This window comes from Falco punctatus (assembly GCF_963210335.1).
Source record: "Falco punctatus genome assembly, chromosome: 1".
Classification (NCBI taxonomy): Eukaryota; Metazoa; Chordata; class Aves; order Falconiformes; family Falconidae; genus Falco; species Falco punctatus.
This window is the reverse complement of record NC_137580.1, coordinates 27,199,711-27,212,178: the sequence shown is the minus strand read 5'-3', so window position 1 is coordinate 27,212,178 and position 12,468 is coordinate 27,199,711. Positions and strand designations below refer to the sequence as shown.

At 36.9% G+C, this 12,468-nt stretch overlaps 1 protein-coding gene across 7 annotated transcripts in view; it reads left to right on the top strand.

The window, feature by feature from the left end:
• Window positions 1-12,468, top strand: part of TBC1D1 (TBC1 domain family member 1) — a 113,311-nt gene that overhangs the window by 83,163 nt on the left and 17,680 nt on the right. For all 7 annotated transcript variants that reach the window (XM_080397092.1, XM_080397094.1, XM_080397093.1 and 4 more), the window contains 3 exons: window positions 3,787-3,972; window positions 8,694-8,855; window positions 11,745-11,903. In XM_080397092.1, the coding sequence (XP_080253218.1) occupies window positions 3,787-3,972; window positions 8,694-8,855; window positions 11,745-11,903 (507 nt within the window). The remainder of the gene's footprint in view (window positions 1-3,786; window positions 3,973-8,693; window positions 8,856-11,744; window positions 11,904-12,468) is intronic.

Sequence of the window (12,468 nt, the reverse complement as noted above, 5' to 3'; positions counted from 1 at the left end):
AGGTTCATTTTGATTTTGGTTTCTGTACATTCTGCCACATGCCAGCATGGAGGTGGGAGGGAAGGCAGGTTGTGAATGTGTTGCACTTTATTAGAGTAGACTTTAGACTTCCTGTTAAATTTCCACAAGTGATAAGAAGGAAGAAAGAAAATATAGAAAAGGAGCTGCCATTTGGAAGGCAAAATCAAGCCTAGGACTCTTCCACAGAGGAATTAGAGGTAGCGTTGATAATCATAATTGTTCAGCCACCAGAATTTTGTAACCTTTCTCTTTTATAGCCTTAAGCATTGTGAGATAAACTTCATTTAGTGAATACTGGTTTTATTAGTTTGGTGAGTAATAAACAAGAAATTTTCAGCCTAAGTGGAAGCAAGACCATGGTCTTGAGGAGTTAATGGTTTGCAGTGGTTCAGGTGTCGCCATGGTTTGATCACTGGAGGACAATAAGTGAGTAACATCTCTGATAAATTATGTGATGTTTTGTTAAGTTGGTGCTTGAAGACCAATCCACAGAATTTTCACTGAGAAAGTAGAATGTGTACATTAAAGACAGGAAGATTCTAGGCATTGGATATGTTCATTCTTGCTTTAGGAATGCAATGTGTTTAATCCATTTCCTTGCATGTGCTTTGCCAGGGTTTTAGGGGTTTTTGCAAGTAGGCAACCATAAATTTCTCTGTAGATAGTCTGATATTTTCTAACACGTACGTGTATATATACATACAACCAGAATACATACCTGACTCTAAAAGAGATCTGTCGACCACTGGGAGGATGTGTAGGCTGAGAAGAGATTTTTTTTCCCCCAAGATGTACATGCATGCATTCTATATTGAATGCTATGAGAATGTAAGAAGTGAATAGACTACAGAGAGTGTACAGTAGATAAGGGTGTTCCTGTCTGGATCACTTTTACTTTTTTGCATTGATGTTTGGTGACCATTTTCATTAATTCCCCTTTCTTGTGCTACTGTTATTTTGTGCGTGTAATGTAGCCTTAATGAACAACTTTCCTTGAAGATGATCTTTTTTTTTTTGAAGTTTATTATTTTATTCAAGCAAATTAAACTAGTTCTACCAGCATTGTCCTTAAGAGCATTTCCCTTATAATATTTAATATGCACTAAGAAAAATTGAGTTGAAAGCTACTATATGTAGTCATTCTACATGAAAGTGTACAAAACATTGTTGGTAGTGTAGTATATGCATCAAAAATTACAATTGAATCAAAATAATTTCCCTTTCATTGTCAACACAAGTTGAGAATTAAGTGTGTTTCTTCTCTACCTGATGACATTTACCTAAACCTCTCTTATAATTGCAGATCTTAGCCCACAGAAGTCTTCCCATTTGCCTGTAAAGAAAATAATTAAATTGTTTCCCAGTTTCTTTTAAAGGATGTAATATAATTTCTTCATTGTATTGATATTTTTCATAACCAGCTGTATTTCTGAATGCATCTGTCGATGTTTCATACTTCTCTTTGCAACAAATGGTGATTACCTTTAAAGTGTCGAGTATTTGTCCTTTTCCTAATTCTGATTCCCATTAATTTTGTTGTTCTCCGAAATGCCGTCAATACCTGAAGCATGGGTATTTGCACTTACATCCAGAGTGCAAGTTTGTAAAGGTTTAATTTGTTCTGCTAGTACAAGATGTTGCATTTATTTTTATAGGTATGTTTTAGTCCTTGAATTTAACTCTGTTAAGAAGCAAATAAATGTTGTGTGAGGAAACAAGTGGTATTTGGACCCACCCTGTTTGTCTTTGACTCCTTAAGAGCCAACAGCTGTGAACATTTCCATTCTTAGTCATCTGAGCTCAGTTGTTTGAGTGCCTTTGAACAAACAAGGAAGGAATAGCTGCATATGAGCCATGTGAGTCAATATATGGTAGTATTCAGAGCAGAATTTGAAGGGGTGAAAATTTTCCTATTTTGTTAGTTTGTAGAGATGAGATAATGTCTGTGTATTTACTTTGAAATCTTTATCACTATGCGATATGATGATAAAGAAATGGACTGCTGAGCTATCATCAGAATAATTGTTTCTGGAGTGCCCCTTCTCCAGCAGCTATTTGAAATAGCATGCACAGATGTACTTGTCCTTAGCTGGAGAGTCCAGGGGATGGTTTTTGTTGCACTGATTTTTAAAGCATTTTCTTGTATGTATAACTGGTGAGCTTGTCCTCAGGGAGACATTTCACAGCCATTCTATTTAGCTGAGGAAGGGCTGTTGCAATGCCTTTCCAGTTGGAATTTGGTAGGAAGGGATGAGTGGTTTTGACTGTTCATTTTAAAGGTGGTGACTTGAGTAATTTTTCTTCTAGATACAGGTTATATCAAAGACTACTGAGCCTTCAGAGAACCTTTATAAAACAAATCAAGTAATACTACAGTAGGTATTAAGAAAACAGAGTAAAAGAACTTAAGCTTATTGTGTTGAGAACTTCATTAAAAATGGTGGTGTTTAACCTTTCCCTAAAAAGAAAAGATTTTTCAATTTGCCTGAGATTTTAGTGTTCACTTTCTTTTATAGTGTTTTCAGTCCTCCTACAATTACCTTGCATGTTTGACAAAAAGAAACGTTTTTGTGATAGACCAGCTGAAGCCAAAAGAAAAGGTGCAGAAGGTTATGATATGGTTAAAAATCAGAAGTGAGAGCAAACATGTCTTAGGTGCCTGTCTCCATTTCTGCATGTTTACTTTAAGAATTGGTAACCATCCTATTGTATGGCCTTAGGTGGTGGTGTGTTTGTGCAGCTAAGGGTGTGTATTTTCTTTGTTAAACACAGTTTAGAAATTATACTTTCAATTACGTGGGCGCTATATGTGATTTTATCTGCCATTTGAATCATGCCAGGTTTCAGCTGTAGGTTGTATTTTTGCAATTTCTTGAACTTACCTTTTCCTCTTTTCCTTTTACTTCTGTTGTTGGAAAGCTGTAATTAGCAAGGCATGGTCTTGGTGTATGGTACAATGTTTTTATCAGGTTATAGAAAAAATATGTTCCAGACTTTGACCTACATCATGGTTTAACCCCACCTGGCAACTAAGTACCATGATGCTGCTTGCTCACTCCCCCTGCTCCCTGCCCCAGTGGGATGGGGAGGAGAATCAGAAAAAGGTAAAACCTGTGGGTTGAGATAAGAACGGTTCAATTATTGAAATAAAGTAAAATACTTTAATAATAATGATGATGATGATGATGGTGATGATTGAAAGGAAAAAGAGCAGAATAAAACCCAAGAAAGACAAGTGATGCACAATACAGTTGCTTCACCACCCACTGACTGATGCCCAGCCAGTCCTCAAGCAGCGATTGGTGAGCCTTGGCCAAGTGCCCCCAGTTTATATACCAAGCATGATGTTCTATGGTATGGAATATGCCCTGGCTCTGCTCCCTCCTGGCTTCTTGTACATCTCCTTGTTGGCAGAGCATGGGAAACTGAAAAGTCCTTAACTTAGAGTAAGCACTGCTCAGCAACAACTAAACCATCAGTGTGTTATCAACATTATTCTCACACTAAATCCAAAACACAGCACTGTACCAGCTGCTGGGAAGAAAATGAACTCTATCTCTGCCAAAACTGGAAGAGCCCATGTGATTCTTTCTCAGAAGCAGCTTGAAACTGTCATTGGGAAACCTTGCTTGGTATTGCTACCTCATATATGTGTGTGTGTGTATAGATAAGTATGTATATATATACGCAATCTTTCAAAATGTGTCCCTTCATTCACCTATTCATGAAATCTAAGTAGTTCACAACAACTTCTCTCTTTTAAAGATTACTCCGAACTGGGAGAACTTCCACCCAGATCCCCATTGGAACCAGTGTGTGAAGATGGCCCCTTTGGGCCAGTGAAAGAGGAAAGGAAGCGGACACCCCGTGAGCTTCGCGAGTTGTGGAAGAAAGCCATTATTCAGCAGATACTGCTCCTCAGAATGGAGAAAGAAAACCAGAAGTTACAAGGTTAGTGAAGTTCTTGATTACACCCTACTGCAATGTAAATTCACTTTTTGGTTTTCTTTGTGGTCTTGGCAGTGGATTGGACCAAGCCTTAATGAAACATTGTAGGAACATGCAGGCATCAGTTTAACAGCATCTCCCTCAGCTCTCATTAGTGTAGGTGACAATTTACACTTGTTTTTTTATCACTTCATCTTATTATTTGTGTACTTGGACTTAATTAGTACTCTTAGTTTTACCATGGCTGCAGTTTTTTAGTCTGGTGTTTAGAAGTTCTGACAAGGAGCTCGGCACAGTCACTATTGTGAACTGAATTCTTTCCTACATTTGCATGCACAGGTCATTGTCTAAGTGTTGGTCATTGCAGTGTTCTGTTTAGCCAATCTTGAAGTTGAATTGAAGTTCTTGAGCTGGTTGTGGACTTAAAACTATGGGTCTCTGCAGTGGTACACACACTGTGCAAGCAAGGTTGGTACAGAGTAGTATGACTTAGATCAGTCAGAAAGCTAATAAGAATGAAGGAATTTGCAGTTCTTAACAAAAATTTTCTGTGTATGAATATGTAGCTGCAACAAATCCATTCTGGTGGCAGTTTATACAATAAAACGCAGCCAATTAAGAATACACATCTTATTGTAGCAGCTGCATACAGAATCACAAGTGATTGCCCTTGAGAGCTGCTCCTTTGAAGATATGAATGATGAGGATGGAAATGCTTATCTGGCTGATTTTGGATGTTCAGGAAGGGAGTAGGCACTTGGACCCTCAAGGGGTGAGGTACCTGGCATGAAAATGGCAATTCTTTGCCTTTGTGTAAACTTGAGGAAGGATTGTCTTCCAGGAAGAACTGTGTAGAGAAAGGTCCCAGCTGTGTGAAAAGGTCAGTTTACCAAACACAAAATCCTTCTTTAAACTTGGGCTAAGACTCCTAACTGGAAGGAGAAAACGCCTCCCTCAGACATCAGATATGGCCTCCCAGAACACTTAACCCACCTTTAGGCTATTTACTCCTAGTAGGATAGCTCTCCTATTTCAACCCTCATATCCGAAGAATACCTGATACCTGAATTTCCCAAGAACTCCACAGGTGACAGGCACATTCCCAGCAAATGTACTCGCTAATCCAGTAACATGAAATATGGTGATGGATACCAAATATACAATGCCCTTGGCTAAGGGGCCAAGACCATATGGAGAAAGAGGTGCCAAGAGCAATAATTTATACAATCCCTTCAGCTTAGAGCAGTGCTGTCAAAAATGAGCTTCTGTCAAATTGTTCTGTAACTTGGAATTTTTATGGGACATATAGCATTTAGAAATAAATTTTCTGTTTTGTATATTTACATGCCTGATTTATTATTTTTTTTAAAAATTCTCTTGTATTCAAGTCACCTGCATCTGCAGCCGGAAACCAAGTTTTTGGCAACTGCAGGACATTAATATCAATAAAAGTTATAACAAGTTTAATCAGGTGCTCCAGTTTTGTCTCCCCACAAAAAACAATTGCAAAACCGTCACAAATTCACTAAGATGAGCATGTCTAAAGCTAGTTAGTGAGTGAATGAGACGAGCGTTGGCATGACTGAATACCCAGGCTGTGCAGTATGCACTGTGCAGTAAGGAAGTTGTCCTAGGTGGCTGCTGCATGCAGAGCTCAGATGGTGAGACAATACTTGAAAAAACAGATGGCTGTGCTGCAGTGAGCACAGCTTGTAATGTAATGCTACATTTTCTGATGCTTTTGTCACTGGGAAGTGAAAATAAGTATTTTACATGTAGTAATAATTCTTAGAGTACTACTGTTTAATACTGAACAAAATATTAAAATTAAATGTACAGTATGTTGCATCTTTACTGATAATGCTTAAGTGTGATATTGAGAATCGGGTAGTGTCAATATCTAAATAAGTTTGTTGATAAAGCCGTATTCTCTTCTTAGTCCTTGCATGTCACTCCTAGTGTCACATTTTTGCACATGGCATAGGACAACGGAATAAAGCAGAAAAGTCTGAAAAGACTGAAAAGTTGCCAAGCACCAGAAAACACTTGTTTGCAGAGGATGGAATACTGAAAGATTTCTCTGAATTTGTTTTCATACAAGTTGAACCTTCAATGTCATTTTTAAGTTATCCTCATACAATGGCACCTGTTTTTTAAGGATTTTTTTGATATTCCAATATGTAAATATGTTGTATTTGACCTGAAGAAAATGTGAAGAAGCTGACAAAGAACTTAGATCAGGGGTCCTCAAACTACAGCCCGTGGGCCAGATACGGCCCCCCAGGGTCCTCAATCCGGCCCTGGTATTTACAGACCCCCCTGCCGGGGGTTGGGGGGGGGGAAACCAAGCAGCCGCAGCTGACTGCCTGCCACTTCATCCGCGTGCCGGCCCCCTGGTCAAAAAGTTTGAGGACCCCTGGCTTAGATACACGGATTTGCTTTCAGTGTGGGCACACAGCTATAATAAAACCATCAGTGTTTGTATTTACATAGGTCTGTAGTTAAACACTGAATATAATCTACAGGGAAAAGTCAAAAGCAACCAGAAACGAGGAATAAAAAAGCACTTTAAGGAGCAAAATTGAAGTGCAGCTGTCTGTATCAGGATGGGTAAAGCAAGTGTCAGTACACAGCAGCCAAAGTCGTGTTTTAAAATGAAATACGCTACTTTGAAGTGAAAAGTCAAAAATAGAAAATGTCAAAATGAAATACTATGAGGTCTGGACCTTGCAAACACTTAGGTAACAGCATAATCACATAAATAACCTCACTGAATGAAATTGTTCACATGTGAAAGCAACTACAGGATAAGGGAGTCAGGTGGACACTTCCCAAATATAAACAGTGTTTTCTTTTTTCCATTTTTAAAATCTAAAATCTTGTTTTAGCCAGTGGCAGCACAGGACTAGATAACCCTTTGTGACTCTCAGAATCTGATAATCTAAAAAACCTTAATTGCAGATACAGATCTCAGAACAAGATGAGCTTAGTGTGTTGGCTATCTTAGTGTCATTATGGGCCATGTAAACTCAGGTGCTTTTTAACTCGTTAGTAAATTTATATAAACAAGTTGAACACACAAACAATGGAGGATTAAAGTAGTGGAAGATTACATCCTTTTAACATAGATTGCCTCAAGACTGTAACACACAGGAGTATGATTTTGTGAGTTCATACTGTGAAATCATCAAAAGTAGCAGTAGTCTTATGATGTATGGCAGAATGTCCTCAAAATGAGAGTATCTTGTTAGCATTACAGTAAAGCAGCTTACAACAGCTACAACCGTGAAGTTCTGTGAATACATCGTGGCAACTTAATTAAAAATCATGGTCACTTCCTGATACACTATTTCATAAACATGGTTCCAAATTGTGTTATTTGTAATTTTCTCAGTGGGTGTTATTGAGAATCATTTTTAAATTTCTGTTTAATACAATAGAACCTTTTCAGTCATTTATGTCTTTTGAACCTGTGCTCTGCTTATCTTTGCAAGTAGAGAGCTGCTGACCATATCCCAGGACTCTTGTTCTGAAACTAGGTGCATTGAGTCCTCAGCCACATTACAACCCAGCTAATAAATTGAAATACCCGTTTTGTTAAATGCTCCACAGACTTACCATAGTCTGTGTCATTCCTTAGTGCTCTCTTTTTAGCTTCATCTCAGTTTCCTTACAGCATTTTTTTTCAGCATTTCCTGCCTTTTAGGAATGGATGACTGACATCTTTCTATCTCATCTGCACTGCATCTTTTTTCTCCACCTCAGCTGAAAGACCTCTTCTGTTTTTTCAGTCTTACGACCTGCACAAACTCATCCACTATCGCAAAAGGTGCTTTATTTTTTAGTTTACATGAATGCCATTAATAAACCCTTCCTTCCAGGTACATTCTAGTACTAAAAAGGCCCCTTAGAAACAACACTTAAAAGCTTTGCCAGGAGTCCCTTTGAAATTCTCATGCCACTTCCAAACTTGTGAATTAACACTCAGTTACAGAATTCATTTTCCTTTTTGCCATGGTTCTTTGATACTTTCCCAGCTATTGATAAATTTTTTACAAATCCCTTGTAGATAACATACAAGGATACAGTACACTATTCTTATAAATTTTAGTCTGAGAAAGTCACCAATACGACAATACATCTCTGCTGCAGGAGCTCTGATGATCTAAAGTGTCTTATTTAAGACTGACTTATTCATTGACCCTTGTTCTGATTTCTTCAGTGGAGACTTTAAGAGATCCTCATATATATAATATATATAGTGTTTATAGTCCTATTTGTGTTCAGGGTCCTGAAATTTTCTATACTTGAACTTTCAAAGGGAAGTATATGTAGTCTAGAAAAATGGACATATGAATGCTCACCTTTAAAGTAATTTTTTAACTTTGTCATTACTATTATGGAGCTGCATGTATAAGAAATAGATTACGATGTTGGTTTTGTATTTTTATTTGGTGTAGTTTTTTTGCACTATTTTTTTTTAAGAGCTGGGAAATTGAAGAATCCTGTTAGGAAAATCTTGTGTTTATTTCATTAGTCATCACTTTTTTAAAAAAAAAGGAACAGAAAACCACCCCACAATCACAAAAATTTAGACACAGAATGTTTCAGAATTAATAGAATTTAATTTTAGGTGGATTGCATAATGAAGTTCTAAGTTAAAATAATCCATTTTACAAACAGCAAACTGTATTAACCTGTGCATTCATGATATTACTTCCTAGCTTCAGAGAACAATTTGCAGAACAGACGTCTGAAACTTGACTATGAAGAAATCACACCATGCCTAAAAGATGTAACTTTGATTTGGGAAAAAATGTTGAGTACACCTGGAAGGTCAAAGATTAAATTTGATGTGGAAAAAATACACTCTGCTGTTGGGCAAGGTAAGCACAGTTTGTTATTTTGTGTTGTTGAAATGCATGTAAGTTGTGTTAGAAAAGGGATAGGGTGACCTCTTAACTACTCCTTATAACCAGATTCTCACTAGAGCTGTTACTCGGGTTGATGACTAAACAAGCAACAGTGTTCAGTATCTTCATGGTTATGCGTATGCAAGTAATAGTCCCTTTCAGTGGTAGGTGCAGTTGTATTACGGGAGTTCCAGTACTTGGTATTCATTTTTTGATAACACTTGTCATTGCAGGAAAGTTGTACAGTACCTCAATGTATTATAATTGTTGCAATCTGATTTTATAAATTAAAAGATATAATTAAAGAAGAAGCCTGGATAATGCCAAAGAAATGACTCTGTAAATAACTGAAGTAACTGTCTACACAATTATCTGGAAATTCTGGGCAGTATGTGTGTATACAAAGAATATACATGGATATCTCTGTACAACTGCCTTTTTTCTGAGTTAAACAATGCATCGCACCTGCAGACATCATGTACAGTCTTCCTCATAACTGCAGGGCTGAGCAGCCAGCTCCTGTCTCCACTGCATCAAAATACAACCTAAAGAAGTTTTTTAAATATTCTAAGAAACGAGGTTTATTAATGTTATTTGTGCCATGGTTGGACCTGAAGACCTTACGCCAGGTGCTGTATGTAGCCGATGGTGAAGATGGCTACTATAAGGAGCTTTTTATAGTTCTATACAAACATTTCCAGTATGTAAAGGAAGTGTCAAGAATTCACTAGAACAAGTTTAATATTTACAATATTGCACCTGCCTCTATGCAATTAATCAAGCAAGTTAAACCAAATTATCCATTTAAGATGACTAGGTAAGTCTAGTTTTCTAACAATATCAAATGCCCTAAGCACAAACCTCTGCAGAGTAAGGAAAGCTCAAACAGGTTTCCTTCCATTCGTGTAGGTAAATGTCTCTGCCCGGTCAATATTTGAGCATGAGAAAAACTTGGTTTCTCTTGATAGTCTAGGGGTGCTGGCCTGTGTTAAGAGTTCAAAATAAAACTTAAAAACTTGGAGCGATGCAAAATAAGTAAATAAATAAATAAAGCCCTGCTTAGTGGATTTCTGGTAAGAAGCACACACATGTAGCCAGTTGATAGGGAAATTATCCCTAGGCTTGATGCGGCTATTATGCTTGGTTCTCTACAGCCCAGTTGTGTCAACATTCTAAAAGTGAAGTGACGTCAGATTTCATGCATATACAGAAATGAAAAATGCATTTAAATTGAGCTTAGCAAGTTGTAGTTTAGACCAAAACCATTAAAAATAACTTGAGTAAGCAAGGCAAACAGGTAAGAAATGAAGGTTTCAATAAGCATGAGGCTTAAATTGGGATAACAAATATGTAGTGTTGACCTGTAATGTTCACCGTAGAAGATGTTTAAATATAGTGCATCTTTAATTTAGAAAATAGTAAATGAAATACTTTATTTTACATGTACGATGCAGCATACAGAGATAAACTTAATAGCGGACTACTTCCTTAAAGGGAAATTTTACTTACTTTGTAAATTTGCAGCTGTAAATGTGCACTGTTAAGCCAGTTCTACCCTATGTGACACATTCAACCTCACTGAAGTTAATGGGATTTTAGATGTGTATCTGAGGAGGAAAACCTGACTCATTTGGTATCTGAAACAGCACTTTCCCTCACTGTTTCATGTTGGAGGATTTTCAATAATTGGATTTCAGTTCCCTAAAGTAATTTGCAGAAATGCTCTCTAAGTACACTTGTGATGTGGATTCAAATATTATACATTTTTACTAGCATTTCATTTTCAAGCAGTTGTCTCTGGGTTATGATAGTGTATTAAAAATAAGTATTGCAGAGATAAATTCATATGCTTTTGTGCTTATATGAGAGAAGGCAGTGAAATTACTATGTTTTGTTAGCTTTCTGTGTAAGTTGTATGCTTGAGTCAATTTTGATTTGTCTTATTGTTGCTATCCATAGGTTACATATATACAAAAAGAAAAAAGGAGTCCAAAAAACTTTAAGCCATAAGTTACTTCAAACTGTAATATCTAGTTCCAGTATATTATGGATTAGACAGAATACTTTCCCAAAGAACAGTGTGTTGATTTCTTGTGTAGATGATTTAATAGTGTCGGTCTTGTGCTGAATAAAGTATGCGTGTAACAGTAACTTTTCTGTAACTTTCAGAACTTTGCATATAGGTAGAAATGAAGGCTATTGTCACCTATGTGAAATAGTTAAGTAGCATCATCCCTTTTTATAGAGAAAGAAATTGAAGCTTTAAAAATTTTTTACAGGTACCAGTCATTCAGCAAACCAATAGCAAAACTAGAAATACAATACTTGCTTTCTGATTAATCTGCCTTCCTTTGTAGTCTTTAGATCACATCTCATTGTGCTTTTTTATACTTTTTGTATGTGTGCATCCTACTTTCTTAAAATTTGCTCCTAACAACAGTGTCAGTGTCATATTAGTGAAAGATGTTAATTAGTTCTATCACAGTGCTTTATTGTGTACTTTACATTGAAAAATGGGAGATGAATATTTAACTTTTCAGAGACTAGTATGGCAGTTTTTGCTGCCTCTTCTGTAGTACTTCTCAAACTGGATGGAAGCGGTAACCTTTTAGACTTAGGCAGCTCCCCCTCTAAGTTTCAACCTTAAATCTCTCCTGTTAGGATGCTGATATATTTTATTGGTTGAGGAAGTATAAGCACTGTAGTTTGATCTGCTTCTGTGGTCTACTGGAGATAGCAGATAGGGATCTGTTTGCATATCTAGCAGATACAGATCTTCAGTTCCTCAATCCTGCTAGCTCAGCTATAGCTGAACCCTCAGTATGAGTACAAATTACTTTTTTAATGACCTTCTTCTCTCAGGAGTACCACGTCACCACCGTGGGGAGATCTGGAAATTTCTAGCAGAGCAATACCATCTTAAACATCAGTTTCCAAGTAAACAACAATCAAAGGACATACCTTATAAGGAACTCCTAAAACAACTAACTTCTCAACAACATGCAATACTTATTGACCTAGGTAAGTAAAGTAGTGGTCTGAAATTAAAGTAAGGGTTTCATGATCTCTGGAAGAGAATTAAATAAAAGAAAATAACATACAAAAAGCCTCACCATTTAGTAATAGGTTGTTGGTAAGAACTGCTTTTAATCTGGTGTAAATGTAAATCTGTTACTTGAAATCATTAGGAAAATGCAAAATCTGCATTTCAAGCACAGAGGGCCTTTGCAACATGTGGTGGTTAAGTTAGCTAGATGTGACTGTAATGCATCTGTATTTCAGATATTGACAGTGGACTCCACAGGCCCATGGAATACAAATTATCAAGAAAGGAAGTCAATATTTAAGTGCAGACTGTTGAATTGTGTGCTATTCATTCCTGATGTCCAGTGTTTGCTGCCTCTGTTAAGCACTTTTACTTGAAATAATGCAGTTTTGCTTTTTGCTATTTTTCTTTTTTAATGGATAATTGCTAGCAGTTGGTATTTTTTACTTGGATGAGAACAATAACAAAAGAATCTTCTTCTAATAACAAAAAATCCCAACTGTTTTTAAGGCAGGTTATTCACGTTGCCTGAGCTGTCTC